This window comes from Syngnathoides biaculeatus, chromosome 7, assembly GCF_019802595.1.
Source record: "Syngnathoides biaculeatus isolate LvHL_M chromosome 7, ASM1980259v1, whole genome shotgun sequence".
Lineage (NCBI taxonomy): Eukaryota > Metazoa > Chordata > Actinopteri > Syngnathiformes > Syngnathidae > Syngnathoides > Syngnathoides biaculeatus.
In genome coordinates, this window is record NC_084646.1 from 24,190,493 (window position 1) to 24,208,765 (window position 18,273).

The following is an 18,273-nucleotide window of genomic DNA, read 5'->3' on the forward strand; positions in this document are numbered from 1 at the left end:
TTGGAGCTTTGATTCAAACCCACGACCTTTGAACTGCAGGTCGGATTTGCCAACCAATTGGGCTCTAAGACCCTCTAAATAGAATCAGGCATAAAAATGTGCAAGAAGCTAAATTGTTGTTTTATCAACAAGGGTGCAATACAATAATTGTCCTCCACTAGAAAAATACACAAGGAAGACGTTTCCAGAGGTTTGTAGGAACATTTGTTGCTGTTTTCTTTGTTACTGATTTATTGCATGCTCAATTAGCAGGCATTAAATTGTCACATTGCTAACCCACAATGCATGGCAAAAACAGAATAGTAGTTAGTCAGGACCAAATTGGACATTTTCCCTTTCCCAACATAACTCATAATATAGTCTTGTCATATGTCTGCAAATTGAAAGGTGCCAGTATCAGTAAAAGCTAAACTAATAAAATAAGAGTCAAAAGGAGGGTCACTTAGCATTACATCAAGATGCATTGATCAAGTTGAGCTCTACAAATGAATAAAGATCTTCTGGCTCAGACTTGTGGGATCTGAGTCCTGCAAACAAAAGCCTCTATTTATACTTTGAAATGCTTAAGGTAGACTTTGTGGGCTGCCCTTTCACACTCGAGCAGTAACAAGGCCAAAGAAAGACCACTTTCTGTGCATATGTTTTTTCGTGTGTGTGTCTGTGAGTATGTGTGAGTGTGTGAGTTCAGGGGGCAGAGTTCAGGGGAAAACCGCATACCCCATTTCAAGCTCTTGACCCGCTGGGAGAAACCATGATTCAAACAAACCACACACATGTACATGAACACACTTTTTTACCAGACGTGACCTTGAGCAGACCTGCCAACGGGATCGCCGTCAGACAGAAACCTAGAATTCTGGGAAACAGGAAACAGGAAGTGGGGCCTGTCCGAGCTAAGAGCACAAGTCACCACACTAAGAGACATCTATTACCTAATGCCCACTCTGGCTTCTGATTATGGCATAAGTAGGTATACCACATCCATCAGGACCAGATGTGTGTGTTCATACACACCAGCTTCTAATTGTGTGTGATCCATTAAGAAATAAAGTAGGAGAGATCCAGGTTTGAGTTTGGGCCAGTTCTGCTAGGATCTCTAGTTTCAAATAGTACCGGCGCCCAGGGACCAGACCATGTCAAAGGGCCCATCCCCTATGAGCCATATTAGGGCTCTGATCCCCAATCAATCAGCGCTGGCCTAAAAAGAATCCACAACAAGACGCCAATTAAGCCCCGTCGAGGGCTTAACCAAACATGTGTGAGAGATACGTTTTGGAAGGGTAAGTAAGTGTGTGTGCACTGATGTGACAGCGCTACAAGCATGTCAGACATGTGTGTGTGTGTGTGTGTGTGTATGTGTGTGTGTGGGTATGACACTCGGTCTATGCACTCCATAGAGAGTAGAGGTGTGAAAGACCCAACTGGTTGACTGTATGTGTCCAGAACTACATCCATTCACATTTTGTAATTTGAAGCAATCCAAACATAAACACAAAGGAGCCCCGTTTCCTTCAACTATTATTTACATACACTGAATCAAAACAAATGCCCCCATCAAAATAATCTAAAAACAATAATCTCATAACTTTCAGCGTATCAAATCTACAAACATTTTTAAAGTGACAGCTAAGTACTGTCTACTACTTAAAATCAACAAAAGTCCATGTCTTTAAAACAAATGACAAGGATTTAATGCAAATGGGAATCATGTCGCATGCCAGTTTTTAAAATTGTCACACAAGGATAAAAAGTCAAACACTGTATGAAAATTAAATCTACAAATACACGAATGATTGAAAAGAAAATATTTCCCCTGCTCTGGTGTCAAAAAAAAAAAAAAGAAAAAAGAAAAAAAAACCTCTGGCAACAACAGCAGCATTTAAAAAACAGGCTGGGACACACACTCCAAAGTAGTTGTTGAAGGTAGCAACAATGGGGGGCTTGCAGGAAAGGAAACTCTTACTACTGAAGCTGAACGGCTTTTAATTTTTACTTAGTTCGTTTTTTTCAATGATATACAGTACTGAATTATTAATATTCTCAGTGTTATGTTTGTCGATCTTTCTATTGAATGTGTCACAAAAAAAGTCTTGCTGACATTTTGTATAACTTTAGATGAGTATTTACATTATATTTCAATATTGTTTGCAATAGTAGGGATCCTGCAACAACAAACAAAATGAAAATAAAAAAAACAATAGCAGTACTAGTAGTAGTACAGTGGTACCCTGGACACTTGTGGTTCAGGCCCTGCGTTTTTTTGTTGTTGTTTATTTTGCTTTGTTTTTCAAAACTTATTTTTCAATCTCTTTCCCTTTTTTACAATTACTTTTTTTCTTTTTGGGGGAGGGGGAACAAATCCTGAAAACACTTTATCCCCACTTATTCAAGATAAAAAATCCTAGGCAACTCTTATGGCCATCATTTATACACAGAATTTCACTATTCACGGGCCGACTTCGTACCTATCCCTAACCCCCACAAATAGTGGGGTTCCACTGTAGTATGAGTGCTAAGTAGGTCACAATCTCAGTGAGATCCAGATTGAGAGTCAGACTTTTTAATAGAATTTCAGAGTGAATTAAAAGTAGCCGACCCCCTGCATGAGTTTGATGTTGCGTATTCAAGTGGATCAGCATGTGGCCGAGGAGCAATGCATCCCCCAAAAAGTGAGTGGTCTGTCAACCTCTGAGTTTAAACGGCCGCAACGCCCGCGCTGTGCAGCGGATCGTCATCAATCCTGGCCGGTATCTGAGAGCCATAGCGGTGTTGACACTGGAACTGAGGTGAGGAGAAGTGAAACCGGAATCCAGACTTTCTCAATTCAGCACACGGGCAAGTTCCAACTCAAAGCTAAGCGTCTATTATGATCAACAGTAGAGGGCGGCTATGTCTGGGCCTTGCTTCAAACCTACATTTCCCTGTTCCTGTGTCTCAAACCAAAACAAAACCTCATTGCAACAACTTGGAAATGATACTTACAGTATCTGAATGGCATATCTTAACACAACATCTAATAGCCTGTCAGAAAATTGCAGCTCAAGACCGTTAGCAGTTGGGGCTGTGTTCTCAGCAACCTTGAACATGCAGTTCACCGAGTAGGTAATGTACCAAGACAAGTGCATTATTTTGACAATAAACAGCCTGGAGATGAAAATGTTTTTACCACCCATGTTTCAAGATCTGTAACTGCCAATGTAAGAGGCGGGAGCAATTCACATTTTGCTATTTGGAAAGTAAGGCGAAAAATACCTCTGAATATTATATATATATATATATATATTACTCAGTGGTTCACTTGGGTATTTTAAACAATTACGCTAAATGATGAAAAGATGCCTTGTCATTTTGTCATTAATTTGTTAGATAAAAAAAAAATCCTTTACAGGTGCACCTACAAAAGTAGTTTACAAACTGGGGGGCCCTCTGTCATGACGGGGGGGAAGATTGTTTCAGTCCCCCGCTTGACAATTTTCAATCCCTCCCACTCCCCAGTTTCCAATTTACAGCACAAAAAAATGGAGGGGGGGGGCAAAAAAGTTTTAAAACCACTAACTTAGATGTAAAGTATTTACAGCATTTCACAATTTCCACATTTTGTTGCTACTGATGTATTCCAAAACACATTTTCCCCTTAAAATTATACAAACACCCCATATTGACAACATGAAGAAAAAAAAGTGCATAGTCAGAAGAGGAGCTCAAAATTGATTGTTTCTACAGCTTAATGGGAGCCAACATGTGGTAAATTCAGTTGACTGGAAATAGTTTGGGAAGGGACACTTGTCTTTATGAGGTCCCACAGTTAATAGGGCATGTCACAGCCAAACCAAAGATGAAGTGAAAGGAACTGTTTGAAGTCCAGGATAGGATTGTCTCAAGGCACAGATCTGGCGAAGGCCCTAGACAAATTTCTGCTGCTTGAAGTCCAAATAAGCACAATGGCCTCCATCAGACGTAAATGGAACAGGTTTGGAGCCACCAGCACTCTTCCCACAGCGAGCTTACAGTCTAAACTGAGAAATTGGGGAAAAGGGCTTTAGTAAGGGAGGTGAACAAGAATGGTCACTCTAGCAGTGCTCTTGTGTTTCTCTTTGGAGAGAGGAGAATCTTCCAGAAATAGAAACATTACTGCAGCAAACCACCTATTAGGGCTGCAAAGTCGGGTAGCGAGACGGAAGCCAATCCCTGGTAAAAGGCAAACAGAAGCCCACCTGGAATTTGCCTCCTTACCTGAAATGACTCTCAGACCACGCAAGACAAAATTCTCTGGGGTCTGATGAAACCAAAGTTGAATTGGTTGGTATGAATTGCTTGGAGGAAACCAGTCACTACTCGTCTCCAACCAGATCCTGCACTGAAGCATGCCAGTGGGAACATCATGCTGTGGGGATGTTTGTCATCAGCGGGAAACGAAAGACCAGTCAGGGTTGAGTGAAACATGAATGCAGCAATGTATGCAGACATCCTGGATGAAAACTTGCTCCACAGTGCTTTCCCCTGAGATTGTGCTGAAAGGAGATCTTTCAGTGTCGCAACGACCCTAAACACTCAAAATACTACATCAAAAGAGTGGACAGCTCTGTGAATGTCGTTAAGTGGCGCAAACACGATGAATGCGGTGAATACATGCAGCACGGTTCTTATCAGTGTACCATCCATCCACTTTCCATATAGCTTGTCCTCACGAGAGTCACGGGTGAGGCGGAGCCTATCCCAGATGAATTTGGACAAGAGGTGGGGTACACCCGGGCTGGTCCACAGCCAATCGCAGGACACAAGCAGACAAACAACCGATAGCAATTATGGACAACTGGTCCTCATTGAACTCTTTGGAATGTGGGAGGAAACCAGAGTACCCAGAGAAATATTCAAACTATACACAGGAAGGCCAGGGGTGAAATTTGAACCCCAAAAATCTGAACTGTGAGGCAGACGTGCTAACCGTGGGGCAATGTGCTGCCTTTTGAATGTACCATGAACAATGGATTTTATTTCTCTTTAACAGGCACAATTACTATTTAACATCAGAGACTCCCAGATTAGATTAGCCATTATTAATCCCTCAAAATTACAGAACAAATCTAAGAGCAGTGCTGCTCAGTTGTAAAGAGAAAAAAAGTGTTTGAAGGCAAATATTATGTTATGGTTGCCTTATTCCTTTTATGCTTTTTGGAAAGAACTTCATTAAACAAATTTGTCATTCATCTTGTGAACTGCTGTGGGTGAGACACACGCTCCATTGGTGTCTATATGAAGTCAAATAAAACGAGTTAACACTCTTACTGGTTTGCCAGTGTACTGAGGGTTGTATGGGCCTCACTGTAATTGTCATGAAAGAAAATAAGTTACTTTTAACGAGAATCAATGGCTGGCTAATGACAGTCAGATAGTGTGTCTTGATTGTTTTCGTTGTCTCCAATTATACTGACACCACAGAAAGCTCATGACTTTATTTTACCATGTACAGGGTACCCCATTAACGCAATCATATAAATGCTCAAAAACAAGATTATAATTCTAAAATTAATTGATTAATTTGTTGACATCTTATCAGGAAGGGACATATACCGTACATACTTCACGAAACTTCAGTTTGCCTACCAAACAATTAACTATCTTAGGCTGTAGAGAGTTTTCACACCATTTATTCTACATTTTGTTATATTAAATATACATATTTTTTTTTAAACAATCACAAAAGGCTTTCCAACATTTGAAATTGTTTATTAGGTGAGGGGCATCAGACACCTACCTCTGTCTTGTATTACAATATGTTGAAATACCATAATGACAGGACGGTTTAAAGGACAGCACAGTAAGAGAAAGTGTTCTTTGTTCAAGGTGCCTGCTTTGTTTTAAGTTGCAAGACAACACCAGAGAAAGCAGAGACGCAATGAAGTAAAAGAAAAGGAGAAAGTGTATGATTTTAGTATTTTTCTTTTTTGACACTGTGGAGAGGAAAAGAAAGAATGAGAACATTTCAAGTAATATAAACAGTGTCAGCAGCCAAGCTGTGCTGGTATTAATCTTTTCAAATGGGGAGAAAAGCCCATTGTAAACGCAGACGAAGAATTCTGATCTGTGGCTTTGTTCCATAATGTCGTTTTACTGCTGTTGTTAAATGAAAAGCTTTAATAGGTCATGATTGAAAACATAAATGGAGCAGGCATTTAACCATATGAAGAAATGACCGAAATGGATTTGGGGTCCTGACTTTAATTTTACCATTAAGTGGGTTCGCACAACAAATGTACTTTTCATAAACAGGCTTGGAACTGAAAAAAATCAACGAGTACCATACATCTATTTTCTGATGTGCCTGTCAATAGGGTCCAGGTTAAGATGGTGCCTTTCCCAGCTGACTTTGGGAAAGAGCAGGGTCCAGTGTGGACTGGTCTCCAGCCAATCACAGGACAAACCATTCATTATCCTACAGTGCACATTTTGGCATTTGGGAGGAAGCCGGAGTACCTGTACAAGCAAAATCCAGAGTGGAGATTCCAACCCCGAACCTCAGAACTAAGACTCGCGTGTGACACCCACTAGTCCACCAAGTCAAATAATATTAAACATCATAATCGATCCAACAAAATAATACATTTGACTTTGTCTTTGCATTGAGCACAATAGCTGTTTTTTTTTCATATAAATAAATAAAACCACAGGGTCAGATTTACACTTCGTCATCTTGCTGTCTGCATAACTTTGTAATACACCATGAAACGCAGGTTCAATCATGGCAACCAGAACAGACCCGTGACCCACCACCTGAGAATCATGGCGTGTCGATGAGACGTTACAAGCAGAGTTCACATAGTTTAAAACACAGGCCTGAGTTATTAGCTACGTCTGATGCGAGCTTACAGCTCAACCTTCCTTCAGCTAAACACAAGTCATCACACCCCAGCGCAGTCGGGAATCAAAGAGCAACATGCAGCCCGAGTGTTAATGGTACCATCGTCCTCCCACTCAGCTAACAGTGTTTTTCTTTCACCCTCCCGACGTTTCCATAACTGCTCTTTTTCCTTGCAGAAGAGCAAAGTGTGGCCTGGAATAGGGAGAGGGAGGAGAGTGGGGGCATGGAGGAGTGGTGTCCTTTCTTTGGCAGGCGAGACATTTTCCCCCTCTCCCCGTATTTGTTCAGGCTCTATAAAAACATGGCTGAGGTAGAGAGACGAGAGAGACGGAAGATGACGATGAAGGGAAGAAGAGAGCGGAGATGAAGAGTGTTGCAGAAATGCGTTGCACTCATCTGTCTCTTGGTGGAAGATAACTGCTGACATATTCATGAACACTGGACGGGAAGACAACCAAAGTGGATTTGAACTTGGTCGGGCAAAAGCAATAAAAATGAGGATGTGAGGCATGACTTCAAGGAACGGTTACGACTTCTTGGGAAATAAACGTCTTGGCTTCCTGACCAAGAGTTATACGAGAACATCATTACCATTCTTCGTGTCTTGGCTTTGGCCGATGGTTTCCTCAAGTCTTCTGGCCACTATTTACTAGCCAGTCAATGAGTGGAGACTCCGAGACTTTGGTAGACAGAGCCAAGAAATCAGTCACTATATCATTCCACAAACTTTACTTTTTATACTTCAGTCTTTTGTAGGTATGTAGAAACAAATCATAATGTGTTCTTTTAGGATATTTATAGGAGGATAACACATTGTTTACAGAATACAAAATAATAGCAAGTTACAAACAACAAATACAAAATTCCACTGGAATAGCCTCAACCACCATTAACCAATTCCCCAATTAGCTATGTACTGTGTAAAGTAAAGCAAATGTAATCTGTAAAAAAATGTTTTAGAAACCTCCCTCCAGCAAATATTTTTAAAATTGTGCTTTTGTTCACGTCCCACCCAAAGGAGGGTATAGTGGGCAAATATTGTATTAAAGTAAGAGTACTGTTACCTTGACTAAAGTAAATAGTAAAACATGACTCAAGTAAACGTAGCCCTCCAAATAATTACTTCAGTAAGAGTAACAAAGTAAGAAAAAATACTATCTTGTAACGTCTGATTTATTTTTTATATTCAAAGTATGAACATCAAATAAAATAAAGATGACCAAAATAACGTACAAATTCAGATATTGCTGAAGAATATCACTTAAAGGAATACTTTGTCCAAAGTAATAGGAATGGGAGCACACATTAAAAGGACGTAGATGAGGGTTCAGTGTTTCTTTTAATGCCAGAGTTATCCACAGATTTCACCAAGAAACATCTCTAAATTGGAAAGTATTATCGAAATTCCTCTCTTGGTCAGACATTCCAATGAGCCCGGCTGGAAAACTGACAGTCAATCAGCATTTGCCACACCTCCAGTGCTTGCTGTTCTAACCCCCCATTCCTCGTTGGATACGTTTCACCGAACAAGAACGTCCACTATCTGGCATTTGGTGGGTTATTTTTGTGAAAAATAATTACAAACAAACAAAACAAAAATACCATGATGTACAATGTTCAAGCCTGTGCGCTTGAGCCAGAATACACACAGCCGGCACTTGATGTGTGGGAGAGGGGGTGTGGCACTATCGGCGAACAATAACAGTCCCATTATATCAAGCGTGCCCAGTCTTTTTTGCCCCAAGATCTACTTTTCAAGCAGCCAGCCTTTCGCCAGCTACCGACGACGGGTGTTGGGGGGCGGGGGGGGGGGGGTGTTGTGGTGATGGGGGGATTGCTGATGATGCCCCAATGTTATGTTATGTGATATATTATTATATAGAATTAAAATACAGAATTTGCTTTTTGTGCACTGTATTCTCTGTGCTTTCATCCTGGATCAGGCTGTGCCAAGGTGGAATTTTAAAATTACACATCATCTCATCCTGCACTTTCTACTTTGGCTGGCTTGAGACCAGACAGTTTCCACTCGAAAAGAGAAAATCTTGTCCAGTTTAACCACTTTTTCTTCGATTATTCACATACTACGACAGTCATTGCATCTTAAAACAACAGCATTTCATTTTTAACTTTCTCCATTAATATCGAAAGTAAAGATAAGCAGCATGTCTAGGTCGTCTTTGCTGTACGTTTCCCAGACTGTGTTGCGAACTAAAGCAGCGGTGGTGGACGCTGTCGTTATAAAACACATTGATGGGCTGCGTAAGTACTGTAACATTTCTAATTATAAGTGTACGTCTTTAAGAGCAGGGATGGGGGGTGGGTGTAAGGTAAACTAGGAAAAAGAAAGTGTGGCGGAGCAGCGGTCGCTGTTAGAGAAAATTCCATGTGCTGCCTAAGAGAAACCAGGGTACTTTTCATTTTTTTCCAGTCTGTATGTGAATTATGCCATTGGATGTAACAACCAGTCATCCCTCATTCATTGAATCACATTGCAAAATGACAAACTGAACAGCTGTATGTTATATTTTCAATTTGCATTTGATTTTTTTATTGCCTGCAACGGAGAATATCTGCGAAGAGACTGCATCAGTGGTGCAAAATTGCACACGCACAGAGTTAAGAGGGAACATTGGCTGACGTTTTTTTTTCTTTTTTTTGGCACGCCGTCCCGCGATCGACCAAGACTGCCTCGCAATCGCGATCGACGCATTGAGCACCCCTGCATTATATGACTGTGGAGATTTGATGCTTTTCTGAGGAGTTGGTTTCGATGTAGAGAATATACAGCAGGCGTGGCCAGACTTCATTTTACCCCAAGTTGTACTTTTCAAGCAGCCAGCCTCTCGCGATCGACTGGCAGGGTGAGGGTTGCACGCATGGATCACCGGAAATAGTAACCGGGAAGTGTTGTGTGCTCAGAGCCAACAAAGCGAGTATAACAGTGATGCGCCGTGTTATTACTACTCCCGCCATTGAGCAAACAAAACAAAAATAACAATGTACAATGTTTGAGCCAGAATAAACACAGGCGGAACTTGACGTGGTGGAAAGGGGCGTGGTGCTGACGACGAACAATAACAGTCCCATTATATGGACCGCGGAGATTTGATGCTTTTCTGAGGAGTTGGTGTCGGTGTAGATAATATACAGCAGGTGTGGCCAGATTTTTCTTTTTTTAACCCCGAGTTTTACTTTTCAAGTAGCCAGCATCTCGCGATCGACCGGCGGCAGGGATGGCGGAAGGGGGGCCAGGGCGTTTGCACGCGCGCATCGCCATAAATAGTAACCGGGAAGTGTTGTGTGCTGACACGTATATATTCATCTATCCATTTTCTTAGCCGCACGATGGTCGCAGGAGTGCTGGAGCCTATTCCAGCTGTCAACAAGCAGGAGGCGGGTTACACACACGGAGACACGGGGAGAACATGCAAACTCCACACACGGAGGTCCGGGATTGAACAGCTGCCCCACGGTGCCGCCTCATAAAGTATGTTGTTGCTTATACAGTACCAGCACGAGAGGCTATAACTAAGGGGCTAATAACCAGTAATGATCAGATGTGTGCAAATTTCCCCGCTGATGAACGAGCCTCAACTGTAACAGCCACAGCTTTATCCTGTCAGGTTGACCCCACGGGAGGTTAAGGAAGGTGAAATTTGGATGCGTCTCAGTTTTGTTGCACAATACGTTGGCATCTTGGCTTAGCTCAAACGAATGGTCTGTAATGTTAAGCACCGGTGACGTCAGGGGCGGGGTCAAGGATGTTTTTTCAGTGTTTGGGTGTGAAAGCCGCCATATATGCAGATTTTGCTTGGATTTCAAAAATGTTCCTTATTTTCAAATGTTTTTTCAATTAATGAACAAAATATATGTAATATTACTTTATTGTACATATGAAGTTTTGAACAAATTCCTCCTTTAATCTCAAAACATAATAAATACAGTCTTTATAAAATAATGCCTTTGTAAAATAAGAAAATGAGGCAAATCCAGTTCCAAAAAACTGTTTCCTCTTGTTAACCAGCGCAAAAACTGTATGCCAGTGGTGGGCAAACAATGGCTTGTGGGCCACATCCGACCCATTGACCATTTCAATCTGGCCCGCCAAACACTGGTACAGATTTGCCCGAATCATACCAAAATCATGACTACAGTCATTGGACCATATCTGTAATGTCGAATGGCTCCACCAGGGTGTCCTGTAATGCCCACAAGTTCCACTAGGTGGCAGTTTCAGTGAAACTTGAATTTGACTGTTCTGTTTTACTCTCCTGCTCAACACGTCAACCACCAGCAGTGGAATGAATAGGAATAATGTCAACAGTGAAAGCAGAGCCGTGATTTACCCATTTTAAGAAAAGAATAAAGTACTGCATTTATTTTTTATTTTTTCCATGACGGAATAACCACATTGTTTCACAAGTGTTTGACAAATACAAAAACATTGCTGGAATATGTATTGTGAGGTGATTGATGAATCTACAATGCACAGTGACAGTGCAATACCTTGATGTGTAAAGAAATGCACAATTTCACTACCGACAGACTTTTTATTAAAAAGTCTATTTTTTTGTTACTTTTTTAATTTACACAAATAATACAGTTTTAGGCAGCATGGCGGATCAAATGGAAAGCGTTGGCCTCACAGTTCTGAGGACCCGGGTTCAATCCCAAGCCCTCCCTGTGTAGAATTTGCATGTTCTCCCCGTGCCTGTGTGGGTTTTCTCCGGGCACTCCGGTTTCCCAAAAACATGCAACATTAATTGGACACTCTAAAATGCACCTGTTTTCCACCATCAATGTGACCTTGAAATTGTAAAACTCAACAGATTTACTTTTGTTTCTTTTTGAGAGAGGAGGTGAAAGCAAATACATTTGAATGTGAATGACTTCTTGGAAAGGTCGTCTTTCCAAAAGAGATGTTCTGGTTTAACTGGCCTTTTACCTGTTTGAAAGTGTAAAATAAAAATCTGGTTGCACAAGGATGCACTCCGTCTTATAACTGCAATCACTCACATTTGACGAGCGCGTTTGCGGCTGCGCGCCATTGCATTCGCAAATCTGCACAGCTGAGCACGAAAAATCATGCGCGTAAAATTTGTTACGAGTAGATAAAATAGATATTGAAAGACGTTGCTTATTTTGTGTAGTCTTGACATTAATTTATGTGTTTATTTCATAAACATTAACAAAACAAGCCTGCTCTTAAACGATCAGTATTCACCCAGAAACAGGAAATGCAAGTTAACCGTACTGAACATGTACGGAAGTGAAAAGCACGTTCAGAGCTGCTTCATGTACTGCGAGCGCATTTACGTCGAAAATCATCAACATAATAGTTTCCTTTGGCTCATGTCAAAGGAAATTCAGTTACACCAGGAGTGCTCAATGGATCGATCGTGAGGCAGTTTTGGTTGATCGTGTGACGGGTTGCCCAAAAAAAAAAAAAAAAAATTACATTAGACTATCAACCACCTCGTCGCTTGATTCAGGTGTGGCCAATACGTCGAGAGCACGCATATAAAGGTGCGTTCTAGCAAACCGGCCTCCTATTAACAGCAGTTGCGGTGATGCGCGCGTGCACGCCCTCTCTCCATGCTTCAGAAAGATATAGATTTCAATGAAGTATTGTGGGTATAGACTGTTTGTATTAATTCCTTGACGGGTCAGTGCATTAAACTTTTCTTCAGATAAAGTTTGTCAGATCAAGAATTGTTATTGATGAAAAATTTTAAATACCATTTTATATCATGTTCTACTAATATCAGTTGATATTGGAAATTATCATTTCTGAGTTTGAATTTTCTTTCTATTTTAGTTATGTATTTGTTTATTTTATTTTCAATATACAGTTATCATATATTAATCCAGTAAGTTATTTTAAGGTCTTGAGATTCCATCCCTAATCACACCCACAACTTTATCTGCGAGCATGACTGACCACATATGTACATTTTTCAAATGTGAGTGACTGTAACTGCCATGTGGCTGTGCTCAGAAGTAACAGATTACATTTAAACTTATGTTCAACGTGAGATCGCACACATCTGCTACCATTTCAATTTTGAAGTGGAAAAAAAACCCCCACAAGAACCAGACATTATTTTCTTTATCCAATAGGTGACAAAATGAAGTTGTTTGATGACCAGACGAGAGAGAGAGAGAGAGAGAGAGAGAGAGAAGAGAGAGAGAGAGAGAGAGAGAAGAGAGAGAGAGAGAGAGAGAGAGAGAGAGAGAGAGAGAGAGAGACCAGAACTTACCAGTAAACTACTGCAAGGTGTTTTTTCCTGTTGGAAAAAACTTTTTCGACTGTTGTTGTCCATGTTGTTGCTGTTGTTTTTAGGAGTCTGTAATGTGCGGACATGTGACTTGTTTGTGTCTTTTGATTAACTTGAGTCAAAACGTCACAGTGGTAATCATGGAACGGCGACCGTTGCAGAAGTCGAAAACGAATGTGCAATTATTGATAAATTAAAGTTGCGATCAGCATGTAGATTGTTGTAACGGAGCTTAAGTATTGTTTCTTCTCAAAATATATACTAAAAATAAATGTAAATAGTATGCTCCATAAAAACTACTCTGACTACTATAATTCATCCCAAATGTTACTTGGAAAATATAATGGAACAAATGTAGCATGTTCATCCCCACCTGTGGTTGAAAGCCACTCTTTCAAAAAAATACTTTGTATAACACTGCAAATGGGACCCCAACAAAGGTGTACTAGGAAAGTAGCTGCTATGTACCTATGTACTTGTATTTACTGTATCTGCTCTTTCGCAAATAAAAAAAAAGAAATGTGCATCCTCAAAACAGACAAATATCTTTTTTTCACCAGCCAGGGTAAAAATATGTGACAATGGCTTGAGTTTAATACACTTTATAACTGCTTGAATTGAAGTTTAGACTTTTAGCCTGTCAGTTTAATGCCTGTGGCTAAACTAAAAAAACCTCACCGTCAGACATAAACACATGCGCTTGTTCACTTTCTCTCTCTCTCTCTCTCTCTTACACATACACACACACACACACACACACACACACCACACACACACACACCACACACACACACTATTAAGCCCCCACACGCCACATGTGTGCTCAAGGCCGACATGGGGTGGATGAAAATCACCACACAAACCAAAGGAAAACCAACACTTTTTTTTTTTAGATACTGATACGTAGGGGTCAGAGGTAAGACATTTTCCCAAACCTTTTCTCTTCAAGGAAGAAGCTGGGAAAAATAGCTAATATAGCAGTGAACATATTTCAGTGAACACCACAAGGTTGTGCACCAGATGCCTTTTCAGGAAAAATAAAGTGCAAAATATGTGATGATTGAGCAACAGAAGATGAGGCATTGTATGCCATCATAAGATGACCGTATCTTTTTCATGGCTGCTCCCCAATTTTACAACTCATAAATTCCTCATGACACTAATGATGAGCAGCATTGAATCGAGCTGCCATCAAAGAAAGCCTTTGTCCCATTCAATTAATTTACTCATAAGATTGGAACGCTAATGCCAGTTGACTGAAAACATTTCCTTTGAAGGTGGGCGGCTTCAAGACATCTTAATAGAGCATCGTCGAGTTTTCCCAATGAAGGGTTAGGCGAAACGAAATGCGCATCAAATACGTCACTGGGCACACTCATTAGAATCTTACACTCTTTTACTTTTTCTAATGCAATTCAAATGGCAACTAATAAAAGCACCTCCCCCAACTCACGTTGCCATAATACATATTCCTAATGGACCACACAGGGGAAATCAATCAGAATTGAGTCATTTTAGGTGTTATGATGCATTACAATCATCTTAAGCCATGTTAGATGATTAATGAAATACCTTCCCAATATGTACAAACACATACTCGATGTCCAAAAAGTGAGCTCAGGTGTTGATGCTCAAACCAGACATTTTAAGGCTCAATATCAGTGACTAACGAACATGGCATCAATATAATAAAATTTAAAAAAAAAAAAAAAAAAAAAAAAAAAATCACAGGCTCAACCGTGGTATGATCTGAGTGCTCGTGTACACTCGTCCACACTGCAGGATGCTTTATGGGCGCTAACAAACAATGTGTACAAAAAGAACTTCCACCGGAATACAACTCTATGAAATAGGACAACAGTATCAACAATGTTGAATATTCAATAACAATTTGAAATTGAATATGATGACTAACCATCCATACATTCTCTGAGCCGCTTATCCTCACAAGGGTCACGGGAGTGCTGGAACCTATTCCAGCTATCATCGTGCAGGGGGGGTATACCCTGGTTGCCATCCAATTGCAGGGCACATGGAAACAACCATTCGCACCCATGTTCACACCTACGGCCAATTTCAGAATCTCCAATTAATGTTCCATGTTCTGGGGATGTAGGAGGAAACCGGAGTGCCTGGAGAAAACCCACACAGGCACAGGTAGAACATGCAAACTCCACACAGGCAGGGCCGGGATTTGAATCCCGGTCCTCAGAACTGGGAGGCCAACACCCTAACAGGTTGCTCCACCGTGCTGCCTACTAAATATAAAAATAAAAAAAAATAATTCCATCCTCTGCAAAGATGTAGAAGAACCCAGTGGACATAAGTAATAACAAACTGAAAACAATGTAAGATCCAGACAGATACATTGAGATTTAGCTACTTACGTTGGTCGTCCTGGCAGAGGCGTAGGCAACGGATCTGGGGGGGGGGAAAAGACAAGGGGATATTGGACCATAGTATAAATATTATTATAACCAGATTTGTCTCTGTGCAAGCTGCCAGGTACAAGCAAGAATAAGTTGAGTGTTGCTAAGTGGAGACAGATCCCCCGACAGGAAAAGCGGAATCAGAAAAAAAAAGTGAAATCATACCAAGAGGGGAAAACGCTCATAAAAGGTTTCCACTGTGATGTCAGGACGCCGTTCACTTAATGTAAGTGTAGCAGGCTCTTTAGGACTGCTTAGCTGCCACTGGCATCAACTTTAGAAATTTTCGCAATTAATGGGTTCTCTTACCGAATTTGACGAAGAGCACGCCCGTGGTAGACACTGTCCCCTGAACGTTGCTTGCTACACATTGGAAGTAGCCGGTGTCTGTGGTGTCCAAATTGCGGATACGAAGACGTGACCCATATGGTGTGGATCGGTACGAGACCCGCCGTGGTTCCTGTACCACAGGCGCATCGTTCTTTAGCCAGCGCACGGTGGGTGGCGGGTTCCCAGACACACGACAGAGCAGCTCAGCTGTCTGTCCCAGAGAAGTGGTGATGTTGTTCATTGCGGTCTCAAGACGGATAAAAAATGGCCCTGCAAGACATGCATGCAGAACAAAATAAGAGGCTAGGTAGGAATCTGTAAGTCAGCCGAATAAAAACGTGAAAACGGTCCGCTTAAATTGTTAAGAGAGTGAGACGAATTATGGTGGTTATTTGTGTCAGGCCAGAATCGGGTGAAATTGCCCCTTTGGCCAATGAATCTGCTTGCACTTGTGAGTGAGTCAGTGTGTCCCAATGAGATCCCTTTAGGACTGACTCTGTGAGCAGAACCCATGGTTTAAAATGTTGCATGTACAAATATAGTACTGTTTGTAACACTGACGATAGTTTTTCCATTTTTTTTTTCCAACGAGACTCATCAATGCATTAGCACTTTTGTCTTCATATTTAAACAGTTAATTTTTATTAAATAATGTTTTGATAGATTATTATTTTTTTCCCCATTACTCTTGAGATCTGAGCTCACTTTTACTTTGCCTCTCGTGATTCCACATCTGTGATCTTTCCGGACAATTATATCATCAACCGTCACACTACTGTGTGTGTGTGTGTGTGTGCGTGTGCATGCAATCAGAAGAGTGATTTAATTGAGAAGTAGTGTAAAAGAAAGCAAGCCCATTTAGATAATCGTTTGTAATCTCAGCTTGTTAAAAGCCGTCCACAGTATCTCACCAAGTACATCCATCACATTTTTGATTATATTGAGCATCTTTACATGGGGCAAGAATGAACAATATATTCACTGTACATTTTCTACAACACTATCAGTTATCTGTCCCCTCAAAAGAACACAAAGATGAAGCCATCAGAGAGCTAACGGATGTGAAAGACCTTGTGCTCCTCCACCTCCCGTTTAAGGAAGCCCCACAAATGCCCAATGGGGTTTAGGTCTGGGGACACAGAATACTAGCAGGAGAGAAGATGCCAGAAGAGTAGAGGAAAAGTGTGCTAGTCCCCATTTTTAAGAACAAAGGCGATGCTCAGAACTGTGGAAACTACAAAGGAATAAAGAAGATGAGCCACACAATGAAGTTATTGGAAAGAGTAGTGGAGGCTAGACTCAGGACAGGAGTAAGTATCTGCAAGCAACCGTATGGTTTCATGCCTAGAAAGAGTACCACAGATCCATTATTTGCCTTGAGGATGCTTGTGGAAATGTACAGAGAAGGTCAGAAGGAGCTACATTGTGTCTTTGTAGACCGAGTGAAAGCTTATTACGGAGTACCAAGAGAAGAACTGTGGCACTGCACGCGCAAGTCTGGTGTGGTGGAGAAATATGTTACAACAGTACAGGACATGTAGGAGGGCAGCAGAACAGCGGTGAGGCACGCCATTGGTGTGTCAGAAGAATTTAAGGTGGCGATGCTGCATCAGGGATCCGCCCTGAGCCCCTTCCTGTTTGCGGTAGTAATGGATAGGCTGACAGATGAGGTTAGACTGGAATCCCCTTGGACTATGATGTTCGCAGATGATATTGTGATCTGCAGTGAAAGCAGGGAGCAGGCGGAGGAACAATTTGAAAGGTGGAGGCACACACTGAAAAGGAGAGGAATGAAGATTAGCCGAAGTAAAACTGAATATATGTGCATGAAGGGAGGTGTGGAGGAGGAGTGAAGCCCCAGGGAGAAGAGATAGTGAGGGTGGATGACTTACTTGGGGTCAACAATACAGAGCAATGGAGAGTGTGGTAAAGAAAAAGAAGAATCGGGTTTAAGCGGGGTGGAACAGATGGCGGAAGGTGCCTGGTGTTCTATGTGACAGAAGAGTCTCCGTCAGGATGAAAAGCAAAGTTTATAAAGCAGTGGTGAGGCCGTCCATGATGTACGGATTAGAGAGGTTCTTGCTTGGAGTGAACAGGTTGGATAGGATTAGAAATGAGCTCATTACAGGAACAACCAAAGTTGGATGTTTTGGAGACAAGATTCGAGAGAGGAGACTTCGATGGTTTGGACATGTTCAGAGGCGAGAGAGTGAGTATATTGGTAGAAGGGTGCTGAGGATGGAGCTGCCAGGCTAAAAAGCGAGAGGAAGACCAAAGAAAAGGTTGATGGATGTTGTGAGGGAGGACATGAGGACAGTGGGTGTTAGAGAGGAAGATGGACGAGATGGCTTAGATGGAAAAAGATGACAAGCTG

The 18,273-nt window shown here is 41.4% G+C and overlaps 1 protein-coding gene across 2 annotated transcripts in view; it reads right to left on the minus strand.

Moving 5' to 3' along the window:
• Positions 1-18,273, minus strand: part of ror1 (receptor tyrosine kinase-like orphan receptor 1) — a 154,124-nt gene that overhangs the window by 32,646 nt on the left and 103,205 nt on the right. For both annotated transcript variants that reach the window (XM_061825764.1, XM_061825765.1), the window contains 2 exons: positions 15,879-16,169; positions 15,528-15,561 (listed from right to left, as the gene is read on the minus strand). In XM_061825764.1, coding sequence (XP_061681748.1) covers positions 15,528-15,561; positions 15,879-16,169 — 325 coding nt within the window. The remainder of the gene's footprint in view (positions 1-15,527; positions 15,562-15,878; positions 16,170-18,273) is intronic.